The 21,393-nt window shown below is 40.9% G+C and overlaps 1 protein-coding gene and 1 long non-coding RNA gene across 2 annotated transcripts in view; both read right to left on the bottom strand.

The window, feature by feature from the left end:
- The window catches only part of SVEP1 (sushi, von Willebrand factor type A, EGF and pentraxin domain containing 1), a 201,862-nt gene extending 195,840 nt beyond the window's left edge, over nt 1–6,022 (bottom strand). The window contains exon 1 of the mRNA XM_021672141.2: nt 5,492–6,022. Coding sequence (XP_021527816.2) covers nt 5,492–6,022 — 531 coding nt within the window. The remainder of the gene's footprint in view (nt 1–5,491) is intronic.
- An 81-nt stretch (nt 6,023–6,103) lies between these two features.
- On the bottom strand, nt 6,104–19,953 carry LOC135276046 (uncharacterized). Its single transcript, XR_010343597.1, has 5 exons — nt 19,725–19,953; nt 18,301–18,517; nt 7,645–7,772; nt 6,742–6,969; nt 6,104–6,291 (listed from the first exon to the last, which is right to left on the bottom strand). It is a non-coding gene; the product is annotated as an uncharacterized LOC135276046 (long non-coding RNA).
- Nucleotides 19,954–21,393: the final 1,440 nt, after the last annotated feature.

The following is a 21,393-nucleotide window of genomic DNA, read 5'->3' as shown; positions in this document are numbered from 1 at the left end:
AGTTCAGGGGGGAATCTTCAAATGATATTAGCCTGCACTGGCTGGTCTGCACCCTAGGTGCTCACACTGGCACTGCAATGTGGAGGGCAGGCTGGCACCATTTTCTGCAAAGCAACTAGACACATGTATCAAATGCCTTTAAAAACACACTAATTATTTGATGCAATAATGGCATGTCAAGAATTTGCATTAAGGAAATGGTTAAAGATATGGGCAAATATTTAGCTATACAATGTTTATAACAGCCTAAATATATAATAATAGGTACACACACACACACATTCTACAGTGGAAAACTGTGTGACCATGAAAAATAATGATAGAATAGAAATATGTCCCTTATTTTGGAAAGAAGACTGAAATATATGGTGGAAATGCAAAGTCAAATTACAAGATGATATACAATTGAATGCTTTTACTGGGTAAATATAATTTGTGCATAATGTATGTCTGAAAACATGTCTGTTACCTAGACAACTGAATAAAGTCAAGAAAGCTATATACCAAATTATGACGATGTATTTCCAGGAAATAGTTTTCCTAATTACTTTATTTTCTACAATAAACATTTATTATTAGTAAAATAAAATGTATGTAAAAAGAGAAAAAAAATGAACCAAAGAGACTTCAACAAGAATCCAAATATAGAAAGCATATTTTTAAAAAGCAATGTGTCTGGGCCAGACGTGGTGGCTCACACCCATAATCCCAGCAGTTTGGGAGGCTGAAGTGGGCAGATCATGAGGTCAGGAGATCGAGACCAGCCTGACCAATATGGTAAACTCCGTCTCTATTAAAAATACAAAACTTAGCTGGGTATGGTGGCATGCGCCTGTAGTCACAGCTACTCAGGAGGCTGAGGCAGGAGAATCACTTGAACCCGGGAGGTAGAGGTTGCAGTGAGCCTAGATCACCCACTGCACTCCAGCCTGGGTGACAGAGCAAGATTCTGTCTCAAAAAAATAAAATTAAATCAATGTTTCAAGAAAAGTTGTTTGAAATTTAATTTTAAAATATCCTATTCATAACAGTAACATTGAACAGAATATATTTAGATCTAAATTGGAAAAATATATACAGAACTTAATTTCTAAAAATCTACAACTTTACTAAAGATTATGTATAAATGTATATGTATAAAAATGTGCATAAATGCTATTAAGCAAATAATATGAACCACATAGTGCTGGGACAACTGCTTTAATTATTTGTTTAAAAAATAAAATTAGGCATCTTTGTCATACAATACAAGAAAGTAAACTGCAGATGGATTAAACTGTTAAATAGAAAACTATTTCTTTACAGTGGGTCGCGGCAAGGGAAATTACACAGTTCCCGGCGCCCTTTCAACAGGCGACTGGAACACCAGGGAAAGAATCGACCGTTCAAAAAAAAAAAAAAAAAAAACGCTCTGAGACAGGGAGCCAGGTGATCAGGCTCAGCTGGTCCCACCCCCACAAAAAAACAGCAATTGGAAACGCTGAGGATTGAGAGTTTCACGGCAAGCACAGCTGAACCCGGGAAGGTCCAGCTCTGTGGGGGAGGGGCGTCCACTGAAGGAAAACTAAGAAACAGAAAAACCTTCATCACCAACAAGCTGGACGTCCACTCAGAGACCCAATCTGAAAGTCAGCAATTACAAAGACGACAGATGGATAAATCCACAAAGATGGGAAGAAACCAGCGCAAAAAGGATGAAAACACCCGAAATCAGAATGCCTCTCCTCGTACAGGGGATCGCAGCTCCCCATCAGCAAGGGAATGAGGCCTGATGGAGAATGAGTGTGATGAATTGACAGAATCAGGCTTCAGAAGGTGGATAATAAGAAACTTCTGTGAGCTAAAAGAACCTGTTCTAACCCAATGTAAAGAAACTAAGAACCTTGAAAAAAGGTTTGACGAAATGCTAACGAGAATAGACAATTTAGAGAGGAATATAAGTGAATTAATGGAGCTGAAAACACAACACGAGAACTTCACGAAGTATGCACAAGTTTTAACAGTCGAATTGATCAAGCAGAAGAAAGGATATCAGAGGTTGAAGACCAATTTAATGAAATAAAACGAGAAGTCAAGATTAGAGAAAAAAGGGTAAAAAGGAGTGAGCAGTCTCCAAGAAATATGGGACTATGTGAAAAGACCTAATCTACATTTGATAGGTGTACCTGAATATGACGAAAAGAACGAATCCAAGCTGGAAAATATTCTTCAGGATATTATCCAGGAAAACTTTCCCAACCTAGCAAGACAGGACAATACTCAACTCCAGGTAATTCAGAGAACACCACAAAGATATTCCTCAAGAAGAGCAACCCCAAGGAACATAATTGTTAGATTCACCAGGGTTGAAATGAAGGAGAAAATACTAAGGGCAGCCAGAGAGAAAGGTCAGGTTACCCACAAAGGGAAACCTATCAGATTCACAGCAGATCTCTCAACAGAAACCCTACAAGCCAGAAGAGAGTGGGGGCCAATATTCAACATCCTTAAAGAAAAGAATTTTCAACCCAGAATTTCATATCCAGCCAAACTAAGTTTCATAAGTGAAGGAAAAATAAAATTTTTTGTGAACAAGCAAGTACTCAGAGATTTCATCAACACCAGGCCTGCTTTACAAGAGCTTCTGAAAGAAGCACTACACATAGAAAGGAACAACCAGTATCAGCCATTCCAAAAATATACCAAAAGGTAAAGAGCATCACCATAATGAAGAATCTACATCAATTAATGGGCAAAACAGCCAGCTAGCATTAAATGGCAGTATTAAACTCACATATATCAATATTAATCCTAAATTTAAATGGACTAAATGCCCCAATCAAAAGACACAGGCAAATTGGATAAAAAGCCAAAACCCATCGGTATGCTGCATGCAGACCCATCTCACATGCAAGGATACACAAAGACTCAAAACAAAGGGATGGAGGAAGATTTACCAACCAAATGGAGAGAAAAAAAAAAGGAGTTGTAATTCTTGTCTCTGATAAAATAGACTTTAAAGCAACAAAGACCAAAAGAGACAAAGAAGGACATTACATAATGGTAAAAGGATTACTGCAACAAGAAGAGCTAACGATCCTAAATATATACGCACCCAATACAGGAGCACCCAGATACATGAGGCAAGTTCTTAATGACTTACAAAGAGACTTAGACTCCCACACAATAATAGTAGGAGGCTTTAACATCACATTGTCAATATTAGACAGATCAATGAGATTGAAAATTAACAAGGATATCCGGGACTTGAACTCAGACCTGGAACAAGTAAACTTAATAAACATTTACAGAACTCTCCACCCCAAATCCACAAAACATACTTTCTCAGTATCACATCACACCTATTCTAAAAGTGACCACATCATTGGAAGTAAATCACTCCTCAGCAATTGCATAGCATTTCACAGATTTAAATAAAATATTGGTTGGCTGTTTGTTTTTTTCCTCCCTTATTCCTTCCTGTCTCCATTGTTAAGCACAATTATTGGCATAAAAGAGGTTTTTAATACCCATTTTTAGACTGCATTCTAGCCTGGGCAATAAAGCAAGATTCCCATTCTCTCTCCCTCTTTCTCTTTCATTCTTTTTCTTTCTTTCTCTCTTTCTTTCTTTAAAAAAAAAGAAAACTATTTCTTTGATTTGGGAAATGGGAAAGCTATTTTAAGACTTTAAGTAAATATAATAAGGTCTTATACTTTTGAATTAGAATAATTATTACTCTAAAAATATAAATAATCCTCAAGTTAATTCAATATTTCTACACTGAAATCTAAATCCTTGCTGATTTCATTGGTAATATATAAAAATGAATTTCAAATTAATATTAAATAAGTGGGTAAGAATTAACTAGAAAAAGTTTTTTTTTTTAACAAAAAGGGGAGAATTCGCACTACCAGATATTTAAATATGTTGTAAAATTACAATAGTTAAATCATTTTGACAATGATTACAAATGAGATAGAGAATGGGATGAAATAGAAAGCCAGGAGATCAAATACCCATAAGCATTTAGCACATGATAAACGTGACATTCAATTAAACTGGAAAAGGACAGATAGCTTGAGTATATAAAAATGTAAATCATTCATCTAATAACGTTTCTAAAAACAAATATAAAAGGCAGTGAACTGGAAAAACATTTGCAGCATATACACAAAAGAATTACTGGCCTCACTATATAAAGAGCTTTTGTAAATCATTAAGAAAAAAAAGCCAAAGTGCACTATAATGGCAAAATGGGCAAAAATTATGAGATATATTGTTAAAGGAAAAAAATACAAATGTCCAGTAGATGTATTGGAAAATGTTCACCTTCAAAAATCAAAAATGTGTTTTTGTTAAAATGATGCCTCTATCGCCTCTTAAACTGATAAAGATATTAAAAATAATAGTATATATTATACATGTGACTATGTGGCAAATTTACTGCTGAGATACTCTGCTGATGAGAATACATATTCATACAACCCTCCAGGGGAGAAATGGACACTATGTATCAAGAAGTTACAATAGTTCATAACCTTTAGTTCAGGAACTTTTATAGAAATTCTTCCTAAAGAGGTAAGCAGAGGAGTCCACAAAGATTTATGTGCACAATAACTTAGTAAAGAAAAATCCTAAGTGTCCAACTATAGGTGATTGGTAAAATAAATCATGGCACTTGCATGCAATGGAATAGCATGCAGCTAAAGTAGAACATTTGAATTAGGATATAACAAATGAAAGAGGTAGGCTACAAAACAACAAAATACCAATTTGGTTAAAAGTATGAATGGATGTACATAGTGGGCAAATGTTCAACAACTTGTAAACAGTGGTTTTTTGAAAGTGATGAAATTTTAGGGTTTTTTTTTTCTTCCTTTCCCTCCTTTCTGTTTAATTCATTCTACAAACACTGACTTGCTATTATGTGTCAGATATTTCTATGTGTTCTTTTTTGTTCCCAATGAGTATGGATTACTTTGTAATCAGAAAAACAGACACATTTTATAAAAGTCCATCGTCCCAAACTGACTTTCCCTTCCAGATGTTAAAAATCTAATAAAGGACTTGGAGCAAAAATAGGAAGGGCGTGAATCTTACACTGAAAGCATAACTTTCAAAAGAATTGGGATTACGTCCAGATCACTCCATGTCTTACCTTTAGAAACACTTTGTAAACCATACTCACCTGTTTCAGCTTGGAGACCATCTGCTCCTACAAATGTGAATGTGATTAGCGTCTCCAGGATCCCTTTCTAACAGGGTTCTCGAAGCGGACCATTTAAGGAGCTTGACATCTCTCTAAGCTTTTTAAAATTCATTATCCCTTTGGAGCCCCCACAACAATAATAGGCGGGTAGCGATGACTCTGGTTTTGTGGATGGGGTCGCTTGACTTGGGGAGGTGATGCCTTGCCCAAGGCTGAACCCCGGGTTAGAGACGGGCAGGCAGTGGTGGGTGGGAAGGGCCCCGGGACTAGGGCGGGTGCCGGGAGGGGCGGGCGCCTTACCGCGGCCTGCTGGAAGGCGCCCTTGGTGTAGGTGCCGCCACCCCGGTAGGAGATGGCAGGGATCTCTTGGAGCAGCAGCGCGCACTTGTGCTGGCGCGCGCGGCGGGTGGAGATGTAATCGACGCGCGGCACCACGTAGTTCTTGGACGAGAAGGTCACGATGGCCACGCGCGTGGCCGTGGGCACCACGGGGAAGTCGGACAGGAGCTTGCGGACGAACATGAGCTCGCTGCGGAAGTTGACTTCGCCCACGCTGGACGAATCGTCCACCAGGAAGACGAGCTCCAGGCGCTCGCTGAGTTCCCGCAGCCGCCGCACGCGTCTCCGGAACGCCTGACCCAGCCGCTCCACTCTGCTCCCAGCTGCTTCCTCGCCAGGAGCCGGCGGCGCAGGAAGACTCCCGGGGGCCCCGGGCGCGGTCTCGGGGAAGAGGCGGAAGCTGAAATTGCGCGACGGGGACATCTGCTGAAAGGTCGCCCAGCCCGAAACGAGCGCCAGACCCCAGCAACAAAAGGCCAGGCGAGGCCACATCGCGCTGGAGACGGAGCGGCCGCCCCGGAGCGCAGGCGGCGGCCGGGGCGGGAAGAGGCGCCCGGCGGCGCGGCTCGCAGAGGGGCGTGCGCGGAGCGGGGTGCGGGGCAGCGGGGGCGGCCGCGAGCCTCAGCGCCCTTTCATCTGACACTGGGGACAGACACAATCCAGACTCCTCGGCAGCTCGGGGACTCCGGAGGGAACGGCGCGCGCTCTCTACTCCTCTCTTTTTTTCTTCCCTCTCTCCTCCTCCTCGCTCTCCCTGAAGCCTATAAAATGTTTGAAGGAAAGGGGGCAGTCAAGAAAAATCTCCCGCTTCCCTCCTTCTCTCCCTCTCTTCCTCTCCCCGCTCCCGTCTCCTTTCTGTATCTCTGACTCTATCTCCCTCCTCCCCCTCTCATTCTCCTCCCGGGATCAAGCCAAAGACTCGGAGATTCCATGACACCAGAACCCCGCGTCTGTCAGACTGTCAACATTCCCGCAGCAAGCGCACCAGCGCCGAAGCCCTGATTGATCCCATATGTCTGGCAGGAGCTGCAGAGGAATTCACTGGAGATGGATCCAGATACCGAGAGTGCCACAGTAATTGGAAACACTTTGTAGACGAAAACACACACGCGGCGGACTGGCCAGGGAGTTGAGAGCATCCTTTGAAAACTGCTTGCTCACCTTTTGTGTTTCTTCCCCCCCACCTTCAGTGTCCCAAAGCCCTCACTCACCAAATAGATGACTGTAGAATTTTCCTGATGGGGATTTCTAATCAGTGGTGTGTGAGCGTGCAGACCTAAAGCGCCCCCGCAGATCACACCATCTTGATGCATTCCATAGGAATGATTTGTCTTGGTGCTTCTATCGTGCATTTATTCATTCATCTGTGTGTTCATTATTTCCTGAATTTAACAAATATTTTTTGAATGCCCATTATGTGCCAGGAGCTAGGTGAGGCACTGGAGATATAAGAAACAAAAATTGACACGGCTTCTGTCCTCAAGGAACTTATAGGGTAACAAGTGAGGTGAGCATTAACCAGATATTAACATACAAACTATATGTAATTACAACTGACCATACTAAATAAAGGAGTTTAGGTAGACAGACTTGACCTTGGAGAGGCCAGAGAAGCCTTTTCTGAGGACATAAAGTTTGTGCTGAAATCTGAAGCGTGAGTAGGGGTCCCCAATTTCCCTTCATGTGCTGTTGATCTATTTCAACAGATAAGATTCACCTGGCTTTGAATGGTACCTGGCATATATCTGCTTTGAACCAAGTTGCTACCTGGGATCGCTTTTCATAAGATTCACCTGGCTTTGAATGGTACCTGGCATATATCTGCTTTGAACCAAGTTGCTACCTGGGATGGCTTTTCTAAAGCAAGAACCCCAAAGGGGATGGCACAAGTGTAAAGGAAAGGTGCACTTTGTGTGAGGGTGGGGTCTTCGGTTAAATGATTCAGCTGGGAGTCAGGAATCCCGTGTAGTTAAGCCTGCAGTTATGCAAACCACCTGAACTGAGTCACTTCCAATCCTTAGCTCAGCATCAATATCTATTTCATGATGCAATTGAGTGATCTCAAAGTTTTCTCTGTCTCTGATAGTGAATGATTTAACTCCATCTGTACTTACCAAAATACCTTCAGTGAGAAGTATCACAATGTATTGGTTAGCATGTTAAAGCTTTGGCATCAGTTTTCCTGGGCTGAAATATTGACTCTGCCATTTCTAGTTGTATAGCCTCGACTCAGTTTGCCCATCTGTAAAACAGAGTAATAACAATAGTATATTAAGAGTTGTCATAAGGATTAAGTCATAAAAGAGTAAAATTCTTAGGACAGTGCTTGGAACATAGCATGTACTCAATAAATGTTGGCTGGTTACTCTTATTGCCACTTTTAATTGTGAATGTTCTTCAAATTATTTTCCTAACAATACTTATTGACCACCTACTATGTGCCAGCATCTTAGATACTGAGGATTTAAAGGTGAATAAGACTGGGTTCCAGTCCTCCAGAAGTTCAAAGAACATTAGAAAACAACATAGATTTGCAAACAATTACAAAGCAGTAGGATGATTGCAAAAGCAGAGAAGGAGCAAGGAGGAGAAAGATCTCATTCTTCCTGGGGAATGAGCAAGACTTCATTTGAGCTGGGGCTTTTTTTTGAAAAAGAGAAAGGTTTTCCAAATTTCACCTATTCTGTGTTATTTACAACACATCATGAAGCCCTTTCTGTGCAAAGCACCGTGGCAACTGCAATGTGAGCTATCTCCTGTGTTCCCCACACAAACCAAGGAAGTATACAATGGCTTTAGAACTCTCGCTGCAAGTAAGTGGCACCCAGTGTCTCCTCATTTAAACAAAAAGGGATTTCTTGGTTTGTATAACTAAACTAGGGAAAGGGCAGAGGGTAGAGCTGGTCTCAAAAAGGCTTGGAAAAGGAAATTTAAAACGACTCACGTCTTCAATTTTTCTCTCGCTTTGGCTTCTCTTTGGATGCCACATTTAGTCTCTTCTTTGGATTTATAATCTGAGAAAGGCTTTTCCCCCACAAACTTAAGTTAATAATATTTTGAGATGTCTACCATAGACCTAGGCCCATTCAAAACTCTCTGGATAATTCTGACACATGCTGTAGGGATGAAAGCCTAAGAACAGCACTCTGGCAGTGTGTACTTCAATGGGATGAATAGTCAGGCCCAGGTTACTGTCCTCATGGTAAGAGAGTGCGAACACATCAGTCGGAGAAGTCCTGCCTCAGTATTATTAAGACTGCTGCTCCAACTCTTGCCACTGCTCCCCAGTGCTCTGCAGTTCCTTCTCTCTAAAGCAGTGGTTCCCAATGGGAGAGATCTGCACATCTCATTCCCAGAAATTAGGCAATGTCTGGAGACATTGGGGGACAGGGCAGTGCTACTGGCATCTAGTGTATAGGGGCAAGGGGTGCAAGTAAACCTCCTACAATGCGCTGGCAGCCCCACAACAAAGAATCACCCAGGTCCACATGACAATAGTGGTGAGGTTGAGAAACTCTGGCCAATACCATAGTAATAGATGCAAAAGGTGATAAAAACATGTTAGATTAAAAATTAAGATTAGAAAGGCTAGGAGCAATGGCTCAAGCTTGTAATCCCAGCACTCTGGGGGGCCACGGCAGGTAAATCATTTGAGGTCAGGAATTTGAGACCAGCCTGACACTGACCAACACGGTGAAACCCTGTCTCTACTAAAAATACAAAAAAAAAAAAAAAGCTGGGCATGGTGATACATGCCTGAAGTCCCAGCTACTCAGGAGGCTGAGGCAGGAGGATCACTTGAATGCAGGAGGTGGGGGTTGTGATGAGCTAAGATTGTACCACTGCAGCACTCTAGCCTGGGCGCCTGGGTGACAGAGTGAGACTCCGTCTCAAAAAAAAAAAAAAAAAAAGAAAAAGGGAGAGAGAGAAAAAAAACAACTTAAAGGTATAGAAATGACAACATGGAGCTGAAGTGCAAAAAAACCTACCCTGACTTTATCTCATAAAATAAAGACTTCTGAGGGAAAAAAAGAAAAAAAGGATGTTTGTGGGCTAGGGCAAGAGGCATGCATTATATTCTTCTCACCACCTAAACTGTTATTCAGAGTCCCACATTTTGTTCAATCAGGAATGGAACCTCAATCCTGTGTACCCGTTGGGACCAGTGCTTGAGTTGAGGACACCAGCTATACCCTCCCTTCACTGCAACCATCTTTCTACATTGAAGCAGATACTGTGAAAAGATAAGTTGCATGTGCATATGGGGAAAGATGGGAAGAGGGACTGAGGAAGAGAGCAGAGAGTGGCAATGGCAAAGATCCTCCTGAGATACCAAGCATCAAGTCCAGTCATGGGAGCAGAGGCAGGAAAAATGTCTGTTTCCACACATTAGTTAGTTGTCGTATTTTGTTTTGTTTTAAAAACAAAACTATAACACAGTGTCAGTGAATCACAGCAGCAGGCAGTGGTGATAGGAGGAAGATGCCACCTTGTGACTGCATCATGACTGTATTTATAAGAGTATCTCTCTGTCGTGAATTGAACAAAGACATTCTCTCACATACAGAGGTTGGGAACATCTGACACCCTAAGTGTTTCTTTTTTAAAAAAATTTCCATTGGTTTTTGGGGAACAGATGAGTAAGTTCCTTAGTGATGATGTGTGAGATTTTGGTGCACCCATCACTTGAGCAGTATACACTGATCCCAGTTTATAGTCTTTTATCCCTCACCCCCTTCCCACCCTTTTCTCCTGAGTCCCCAGAATCCACTGTGTCATTCTTATGCCTTTGCATCCTCATATCTTAGCTCCTCTTTATGAGTGAGAACATACAATGTTTGTTTATTCCATTCCTGAGTTACTTCACTTAGGATAACAGGCTCCAATCCCACCCAGGTTGTTGCAAATGCCATTAATTTATTCCTTTTTATGGCTGAGTACTATTTCACCATTCACAGTTTCTTATCCACTCATTGATTGATGGAATTTGGGCTGGTTCCACATTTTTGCAATTGCAAATTTTGCTGCCATAAACATGCCTGTGCAAGCATCTCTTTCGTATAAAGACTTCTTTTCCTCTGGGTAGATAGCCAGTAGTGGGATTGCTGGATCAAATGGTAGTTCTACTTTCAGTCTTTATGGAATATCCACACTGTTTTCCATAGTAGTTGTGCTAGTTTACAATCCCACACAGCAGTGTAGAAGTGTTCCCTGCTCACTGCATCCACTGCAACACCTATTATTTTTAGATTTTTTGATTACGACTATTCTCGCAGAAGTAAGGTGGTATCGCATTGTGGTTTTGATTTGCATTGTCCTGATCATTAGCATTGTTGAGCATTTTTTCATATGTTCATTGGCCATTTGCATATCTTCTTTTGAGAATTGTCTATTCATGTCCTTAGACCATTTTTTGATTGGATTGTTTTTTCTTGCTAATTTGTTTGAGGTCACTGTAGATTCGAGGTATTAGTCCTTTGTCAGACGTATAGATTGTGAAGATTTTCTCCCACTCTGTGGGTTGTCTGTTTACCCTGCTGTTTATTTTGCCATGCAACATCTCTTTAGTTCAATTAAGTCCCAGCTATATATCTTTGTATTTATTGCACTTTTTGGGTTCCTGGTCATGAAATCCTTGCCTAAGCCAATGTGTAGAAGGGTTTCTCTAATGTTATCTTCTAGAATTTTTATAGTTTCAGGTCTTACATTTATGTCCTTAATCCATCTTGAGTTGATTTTTTGTATAAGGGAGAGATGAGGGTCCAGTTTCATTCTCGTACATGTGGCTAGCCAATTATCCCAGCACCATTTGTTGAAAAGGGTGTCCTCTCCCTGCTTTATGTTTTTGTTCGCTTTGTCAAAGATCAGTTGGCTGTAAGAATTTGGGTTTATTTCTGGGTTCACTATTCTGTTCCATTGGTCTATGTGTGTATTTTTATACCAGTACCAAACTGTTATGATGACTATGGCCTTATAGTATAGTTTGAAATCAGGTAATGTGATGCCTACAGACTTGTTCTTTTTGCTTAGTCTTGCTTTGGTTATGCAGGCTCTTTTTTGGTTCCATATAAATTTTAGAATTGTTTTTCTAATTCTGTGAAGGATGATGGTGGTATTTTGATGGGAATTGTATTGAATTTGTAGATTGCTTTTGGCAGTATGATCATTTTCACAATATTGATTCTACCCATCCATGAGAAAGGGATGTGTTTCCATTTGTCTGTGTTGTCTATCATTTCTTTCAGCAGTGTTTGGTAGTTTTCCTTGTAGGGGTCTTTCACCTCCTTGACTAGATATATTCCTAAGTTTTTGTTTGCTTGTTTTTTGTAGCTATTGCAAAATGGGTTGAGTTTTTTATTTTATTCTCATCTTGGTCGCTGTTGATATATGGGAGAGTTACTCATTTGTGTACATTAATTTTGTATGCTGAAACTGAATTTATTTATCAGTTCTAGGAGCTATTTGGAGGAATCTTGAGGGTTTTTTAGGCATAGGGTCACATCAGAAAACAGTGACATTTTTTCTTCCTCCTTACTGATTTGGATGCCCTTTTTTTCTTTCTCTTGTCTAATTGCTCTGTCTAGGACTTCCAGTAATATGCTGAATAGAAGTGGTGAGAGTGGGCATCCCTGTCTTTTTCTAGTTCTCAGAGGGAATGCTTTCAACTTTTCCCCATTCAGTATCGTGTTGGCTGTGGGTTTGTCACAGATGTTATTACATTGAGGTATGTCCTTTGTATGCCAATTAGCTGAGGGTTTTAATCATAAAGGGGATGTTGGATTTTGTCAAATACTTTTTCTGCATCTATTGAGATGATAATCTGATTTTTAATTCTGTTTATGTGCTGTATCACATTTATTGACTTGTGTATGTGAAACCATCCCTATATTCCTGGTATGAAACCCACTTGACCATGGTAGATGATATTTTTGATATGTTTTTGGATTCAGTTAGCCAGTATTTTGTTAAGGATTTTTGCATTTTTTTCATCAAGGATATTGGTTTGTAGTTTTCTTTTTTGTTATGTCCTTTCCTGGTTTTGGTATTAGGGTGACACTGGCTTCACAGAATGAGTCCCTGTTTCTCTATCTTGTGGAATACTGTCAATATGATTGGTACCGATTCTTCTTTGAATATCTGGTAAAATTCAGCTGTGAATCCATCCGGTCCTGGACTTTTTCTGTTGTTAATTACCATATTTATTACCATTTCAATCTCGCTGCTTGTTATTGGTCTCTTCGGGGTATCTTATTCTTCCTGATTTAACCTAGGAGGGTTTTATCTTTCCAGGAATTTATCTGTCTCCTCTACGTTTTCTAGTTTATGCATGTAAAGGTGCTCATAGTAGCCTTGATCTTTTGTATTTCTGTGGTGTCAGTTGTAACGTCTCCCATTTTCTCTTTGGGAAGACATGATTGGTTTTGAAATGTGTAAAGACATGAATTTGGGAGCAGCAGGGAGCAGAATAATATGGTTTGGCTCCGTGTACTCACCCAAGTCTCATCTCAAAATGTAATCCCCAGGTGTTGAGGAAGGGACCTGATGGAAGGTGATTGGATCATGAGGCTTGTTTCCCCCATGCTTTTCTCATGTTCATGAGTGAGTTCTCATGAAATCTGATAGTTTTATAAGGGGCACAAAGACACACCCGAGACTTTGGGTGATTTGAAAAGAGGTTGGGCAAAGGTGCTTATGCCTGTAATCCCAGCACTTTGGGAGGCCGAGGTGGGCAGATCACGAGGTCAGGAGATGGAGACTATTCTGGCTAACATAGTAAAACCCTGTCTCTACTAAAAATACAAAAAATTAGCCAGGCCTGGTGGCACATGCCTGTAGTCTCCAGCTACTCGGGAGGCTGAGGCAGGAGAATTGCTTGAACCAGGGTGGCAGAGGTTGCAGTGAGCCAAGATTGTGCCACTGCACTCCAATCTGGGCAGCAGATCAGACTCCATCTCAAAAAAAAAAAAAGAGGTTTAATTCAGTCACAATTCCACATGACTGGGGAGGCCTCAGGAAACTAACAATCATGGTGGAAGGGGAAGCAAGAATGTCATATGGTGGCAGGTGAGAGGGAGTATGTCTAAGAAGAGCTCCTTATAAAACCATTAGATCTCAAGAGAACTTGCTCACTATCACAAGAACATCATGGGGGAACCACCCCCATGATTCAATTACCTCCCACCGGGTCCCTCAACACCTAGGGATTACATTTTGAGATGGGATCGGGTGGGGACACAAATGATTTCTGCCTTAATTTCAATATTTACCCAATAGCCATTCAGGAGCAAATTGTTCAATTTCCATGTAGTTGTACGGTTTTGAGTGAATTTCTTGGTCTTGAGTTCTAATTTGATTGCACTATGGTCTGAGAGACTGTTATGATTTCAGTTCTTTTATATTTGCTGAGGAATGTTTTACTTCCAATTGTGTGATCAATTTTAGAGTAAATGACATGTGGCAATGAAAAGAATGTATATTCTGTTGTTTTGGGGCAGAGTTCTATAGATATCTATCAGGTCCACTTGATCCAGAGCTGAGTTCAGGTCCTGAATATCTTTAATAATTTTCTGTCTCAATGATCTGTCTAATACTGTCAGATAGCAGCCTGCTCCTTCCTCTGGAAGCTCCATCCCAGAGGGGTACTGACCTGTTGCCAGCCTGAACGTGCCTGTAGGAGGTGGCTGGAGACCCCTGTTGGGAGGTTTCACCCAGTCAGTAGGAACAGGATCAGGGACCCATTTAAAGGATCACTCTGGCAGTTTTTGGTAGAGCAGGTGTGCTGTGTTGGGGATTCCTTCAGCCCTAGATCGGTATAGGCTCTGCAGGGCCCGCAGGCTGGACTGACTGAAAAACTCTAATAGCCAAGATGGCAGCCTGCCCTGCCCCCCAGGCACTCCATCCCAGGAGGAAGTTAAAGCTTTGTTGGCCTTAGAACATGGGTGGGGAGTGGCTTGAGGTCCTAGCTGTGAGGACCTGCCCCATGAGAAGAAGTAGATCAGGGGTCCCACTTAAAGAAGCAGTCTGGCCACAATCTGGCAAAGTAGCTGTCCTGCACTCCAGAGACTGTTTCTCATCTGGACCGTTTGGAGTCTCCAAAGCCAGTGAGCTGGAACAGTTGAGTCAACCAAACGATGGAGATGGTGGCTGCCCCTCACCTCAGGAGCTCCATCCTGGGAGAGGTCAGAGCTCTGTCCATATAAAACTTGCTGGGAGTGCTGTAACCCCAGCAGGGAGGTCCTGCCCATTGAGGAGATGTGGATTGGGGTCCTGTTTAATGAAGCAGTCTGGCCATGATTTGGCAAAGCTGCACTGGGGAGACCCTTCCTCGTCTGGACCATTTGAGGTCTCCGAAGCTGGTGGGCTGGAAGGCTGAGTCGACCAAACCACCGAGATGATGGTCACCCCTCCTGCTGGGAGCTCTGTCTCCAGCAGGCTCCACTCTGTTGTCACTGGCTGGCTGGAATTCCAATCCACTGGGTCTGATCTTGTGAGGTGCCCTAGAAGTGAGACCCACAGAACAAAGCTGCTTGGCTCCCTGGATTCAGCCTCCTTCCTAACGATATGTACTGACCTTCCACCTTGCCAAGGATCCTAAGGCCGAATATGTAAAACTCCTGGGTCTCTGTGCATGCCTGAGCAGCTGTTCTGCCAGGATTTCACACAGCTCTGTATGTCAGACCCAAGGCCCTGGTGGTGTGTGCTCACAAGGGGATCTCCTGATGCAGAGGTCACAAAGATCCATGAAAGAGGCATGGTTGCACAATCACTTATGGCTTCCCTTGGCTGGGGATGGGGGTTTCCTTGTCCCTGTGCCACTCCCGGGTAGGCCATTGCTCCACCCTGCTTTTCTTCCTTGTCTGCCTCATCAGTCCCAATGCAAGAACCTGGATATTTCAGTTGCAGGGGCTGTATTCACTGACCCATTATTCTGTTTTGTAAATAGAGCTTTTGCAGATATAATTTTCCATTAACTAAATCTTACGTGTACTATCATTACTATTTTCTAAACAATTTATAAATGGAGTTTTATTTTCCTCTTTGGTCCAGAAATTATTGAAGTAGTGGTGTATTTTATTTTTATGTTGTTATTTTAACTCCAAGTGTTTATTTGTATGTTTTGTTGACCAATTTTAATTAATTCCTGACTTTATTTCATTGGGGTTAAAAACAGGCCTGTACATCCTCTGTTCTTATTGAAATTTCTTGTGGCCTGATATATGACATGCTGTAAAACATACCATTAGATTTTGGGAAAAATAAGCACTTTTGGTTGTAAAATCTGTAAAATTTATCTTATAAATCAACTTTATTATATGTAATATCCAAATGCCCTATGGCCTTAGTCACTTTAATATCTTTTCCATCTGTTTGAGACTGAAAGTTTGTTAAAATCTAATACAGTCACTTTTTGACCATTTATATTTGTATTTTTCCAGTGTTTGTTTTATATTTTTATGATGTTTTAAATTTTAGCCATAAATGCTCATATTTATATATTACTGTGAATAAACATTTATTTATTAACAATGTAACTTCATAATTTCAACAGCATAAAATCAATCTTTATTCATTTATTTACCTTGAATTCTATCTATGTCTGGATGACACTTCAGCATTTTTTTTTTCTTCAAAGAATGAAGTAGTTGGGAGAACTGGAGGATTGAAGGTCAGGGACATCACCAGCAGAGATCAGGGAATCTGCCACCATAAATCTGCATCTTAAACAGCTGGATGGCACTTCAGCTTTTATTATAATATTACCATTATTATTATTATTATTGTCATCATTACCAACATCACTATTTCTTTACTCATTCTTTTTAAGATGAGTAAATAAATGATTTTAAAAATCATTTAAAGAAATGATTCTTTTTACCTTCTTTTTTAGTCTGATGCATTAGGGTATTAACCCATTTTCACAAATTGTTTTAACCAATACATTTAGTTTCCCGTCACTTTATTCTAGGTCCTTTGTTTTTAATGCATGTTTGCCTCCCTCCTTTCTTCCTTTCCATTTTCTTTGTAGGGTACATTGGTCTCTACTCCTCAGTTCCATGGGAGGTATTGCTTCAAGCCCCCTTAATTTGGGGCTCAGCCTTGTGACTTGCTTTAACAAACAAGATGTTCACAGAATCACACAAGCTTGGGCTTGAAATGTATTAGCACAGTGAGTGCTCTCTTGAACCTCTGTTTTTGGCATAAGAAAAAACATGCCTGCATTAGCTTGTTGGTCCCAGGAGACAGAAGGGAGATAAGGAATGCATAGCCAAGTCTCCATAGGCCAGCTCATAATAGCCAGATGCAGGAGGGACCCCAGCTGAGATGAGCAGAGCCAAGCCCAGCTACTCTATATGCAGGTGAGCTTATGATTGCACACACTAAGATCTGTGGGGTTTTGTTGTCATTATCTCATTTGTGTATGTGTAGACGTATGTGTGTATGCATCTTTAGATGAATATAGATAACAGACAAATTGTATAACCATGAACTTGGATGTTGTGGCAAACAGTTCGTTGGGTCCCCAATAATCATTCCCATCCCCTTTACACTTGACAGCTTCTCACTACTACAGTGGCTGAAAAAACTCATTTTCTCAGGCCCTCCACTTGCTAGACATAGCCATGTGATCCAATTTGACCAAAGAGACATAAGGGGAAGTCAGTTGGATGCTTTTTGGAAAGGTTTTCATCCCTGACAAAGACAGGGAGTTCAATGAGACCTTTTCCTCAATGCATCTCCCCAACCCCTCTAATACATACACCCCAGTTTCTGCCTTTCGGGGGGGCCCTGTGAGAACATGATGCTCAGAGCTGTCGCAGTCTGCTTGTGACCTGAGGTGAAAAGGCTCAGAATGAAAAGCTAGCATAACACTGATAAGTCACAGAGCCAACTCTAGGGCATCTATTTGTGTTGACTTTCAAAATGATCAGGTGCATTCATTTATTTCTTATTAAATTTAGGGCATTTTTTTTCCATAGCCTTAATCATAAATGCTATGTAGACTTTCTCTCCTCTGTCCAGTGTGGGCTTTGTCTTTCTATGTGGAGAGAGCGAGGAGCCAGGTCCTGAATCATTGGCAGCTTTTAGGAAGTAGAAGGGTGTACTTGCTTCTTGGCCCTAGATTTCTCATTTAAGAAGTGTCGTTTTGTCTTTATTCTTTTTCTCCACTGCAGTTTCAGATCTAGAGTATTTTGGAACATTAGATGAGGTCCCCACGGGCAGACACTTGGTCCCTTGAGCAGCTTTTAGGAAAAGGAAATTCCCTTGAGGATGAGTCATGCCTTGCATCTAATCTCTGGATTGGATGTCTGTCTCTCAGCTTCCTGCCCTTCACCCACACAATCTCTGGTACAGCCTATGGTTAGGTATCTTGTGCAACCCCTGTTCCAGGCAGCCAATGGGACACAGCTGGGGTGAGGTCAGTGAGGCACTTGCCTTGAGCATAAAACTTAATGAGGTACCAAAAACTTTAGTGATCAAGATAAATAACATCCTAACACAACATTTTTAAAATATCAGAATGAATGCAAACAAATGAATTATTAACAAAATATCAGCATTTTAATTCACAAAAGGATCTGCCCTGCACTTGCATGACTTGACCTCACTTGTTCCACCCTAACCCTAGCCATTCAATGGGCATTCTCTTGCCACACTCTTCAGCCTCCTTGTGCCACTCTATCTCACCTAGTGATGTGCGACCCATTCCTGGGGATACTTTATATTAAAAATCTAGATAATACAGGTAAAGAATCAGCTACTTCATTTACCTTGTCTTCGAAGGTCAGGATGATGCCCTCCTGGTTCTGTCAATCCATCCTCTTCTCATCCAATCCATTGGTCCTATCTCAGAAAGGGAGGGGCCAGAAAAATAATCTGTACTCCCAGACCACATCTTCCAAAATCTCAACTTCATGCAGAGGTGGAGATCTTTTGACCTGGCCAGCTAATATGGCTTTGTTTCTCCTTGGGCAGTACAGGGGTGTTCTATAGGAGAAAAACAGAATTTCCCTTTAGTTGTTAAAGTCTCCTACAATTTAAGATTTCATATACTGTTCTCCTATACTCACACACACATAAAAACATCATAAGTATATACATATATATGTCATACCTTTACATTATTTTCCATTTGAAATAATGCAGTTAATGTTTGTCAGTCAGAAAGAATACTAAATGATGTGCAGCAAGTTCAAAATGCCACAGTATTTCCGAATAGCTCTAAAATGTTTAGATCATGTAACTCTTTAACCATTTTAATTGCAATGCCCACAGAGGAATCTATGCACCAAAATAAATACAAAAACAAAAACTCTTTTCTGTTCCATTTCTTCCTATTCAATCACTCTCAGCCAGAAGAAGAGAAGCCTGTCAGGACAAGGGAGTTTGGATCCTTTCTTCAGCAGGTGTAACCTCAGTCATCCTGCCCCAGCACTACTGTGCATATGTCAGTGCTTCTATATTAGCCAGTCTACAGTTTCTCACAGGCCTCATCTTTTCCAATTTTGTAGAGAATGGGCTGCATTTTTATGATGGAACATAAGAGAAAGCCTCCAGGCAGCTGGCTCAGGGTTCGGTTCCGTGTACTGGCCCTTGCTCTCTTCTTTCAGAATTTTGAAATGCAACCGTAATTCCCTCTTTCTACCACACCATGCACTGCCTGAGTCAGCTGCTTATGAAATTCTGTAGCTATCTGAAAAACTATTTATAAAACCACTTAAAGCATGTGTATTCTACTTTCTGAAATGTGTGAACCTGCCAAAGTTAGGCTACTTTAACTAGCAATGGGAAGACCATCCAGGAAGGAGTGAGATCATCCTTCCAGTGGCCATGCGGTTGAATTGTGCTATATTGGTGAAACTTGCATTCACATCAGCCTCTTCCCTTCCCTGACCTTATACTTTCAGAGTGAGTGGATTTCTCTGGATAAATCCTGTGCCTCAGTTGCTGTTTTACATTCTGCTGTTTTTCCTTGCACCTCACCAGAGTGACCAATCTGAGAAACCCAGGAGCTATGCTCCTTAGAGAAAAAGAGAAGCTGAAGAGCCCTCACTAATGTAGGTCGTATTATTTCCTATTTTACTTATTTACTCTTATTTATGGACAGTTAGTTAGTTGAAGTAGAGACGAGAATGTAAGGGTGAAGCCAATTGGGGAATTCAACATTAAGTGTTTTATTTTGCTTTGTTTTTACCTTATTAGTTTGGTCTATTGAAAAATCAGGGTTTGACGCAGAGGCTCATGACCCTTCTCACAGAGACTTCTGTGCCCTTTCCTCAGATCCAAGGCATGTGGAAATACCACAGTAAAAGGTCCATGCTGAAAACACAGAAAATGCAGAAAAATCCCAGGAACACAGGTGACCACCAGAGCACTATACTGTACTTTTTCTAGTCCTGTACCAAGACAGAGGCTCAATTTAATTCAGAGATTCAGAAGGGAAATACAGAATAAACTAAACCTAATGAAGGGGAAAAAAGAGAACATTCTCAGCTCTTCAGCTTTGGCAAGATGCCAGACAATCTGTGCCAATATCCCAGAATCCATCACCTGTTGAGCTTTTACTAGTAACATCAGGTTTTCCACATCCTGGGGTACAAAATTCATCCTCTATGCAGGTTACCTGCCTCATGCAGATGCTGGCATTTAAAACGTTTTGTCTCCTTCAAAGGAAATTAGCAGTAGTGAGTGAGACCTCCAGTTTCCATCACCTTTAGATATCCCCTTTTGTACTTTAGGGTACCCTTAAACATTTAAAACCTCAGTTCTCCTTTAAATTCCCTCTGAGGCCCTGGTTTCCTGCCACAAGAAAATTCAATTGTGTGTGTGCTTTCTGTCATATAAAAAGTAAATAAGTTAATTTCATGGCCTTGTATTTCTCATAATATCTTCATCTCCTTCTGATCTTTTCCACATATTTCTCCAACACATCTGGAGCATGGGGGGTTTCTTTCATCAGCATTTTCCAAGCCTGTGTCCTCAAGAGGCAAAGAAAAGGCAGTGTGATTCCTTCCATGTGTTCATATGCTGCAAGAGAGACACCAGAGATGCATCATGAAAAACATGCCACAGGAAAGAGAGCCCTTCCCAAGACTTAGAAAGCAGTTGGGGTTAGTCATCTATTCATAGACCATGCCTTTGTCCTCTGGCCCTGAGAATAAAGGTTTTCAACCTTTGCTATATCTTAGATTTTAAGAGTACCTAGGGTACTCTTAAAAAATTCCTATCCTGAACCACATGAGTAAGAATCTCCAGAGTGTTTTGTTTTGTTTAAATTTCCCAGGTTATTCTAATATGTAGTCGTAGTTGAGAATCATTGCCTTAGTCTGAAAGATCAAAATTGTCCCCTAAGAAATATATTTTCTCCTGAGCCATATATTATGAAACTCTTTCTTTGTGAAGTGGAAGGAGATGGGCAACTTTGAGTGCCCCATACATCTCTGTAATCCTCCATCAGAGGTAAGAGAATGTGTCCTACAAATGTACTACCTGAATACCAGAATATTAAAGAGTATTCACAAACACACCCTATATATGAATTATGTACATATGTGTAAAGTACATATGATAATTAGGAAATGTTTTAGCCACTGGAAATACATAAAAATTATTTTATGGTACTGAAATGGCTTTTATCCATTCCAACTTTATTGAGAATAAAGCATAGTTATTCTGAACAAACTAGTAGAGTAAATGTGCTGACTTTTTGATGAAAGGAAAATGAGCAAATAAATCCATAAACTTTATTGCAAATATTCTTAAGAAAAAGAAAAAATTAAAACTGTAAGCATGCATTCCTAATTACTTAATTTCAAACCTACCTACCTTTTCTTTTCTTTCTTCCTTCCTTACCTTCCTTCCTT

This window comes from Aotus nancymaae, unplaced genomic scaffold (genome assembly GCF_030222135.1).
Source record: "Aotus nancymaae isolate 86718 unplaced genomic scaffold, 86718_ANA_hifiasm-v0.15.2.pri h1tg000003l, whole genome shotgun sequence".
Classification (NCBI taxonomy): domain Eukaryota; kingdom Metazoa; phylum Chordata; class Mammalia; order Primates; family Aotidae; genus Aotus; species Aotus nancymaae.
This window is presented reverse-complemented; position numbering and strand designations above follow the sequence as displayed.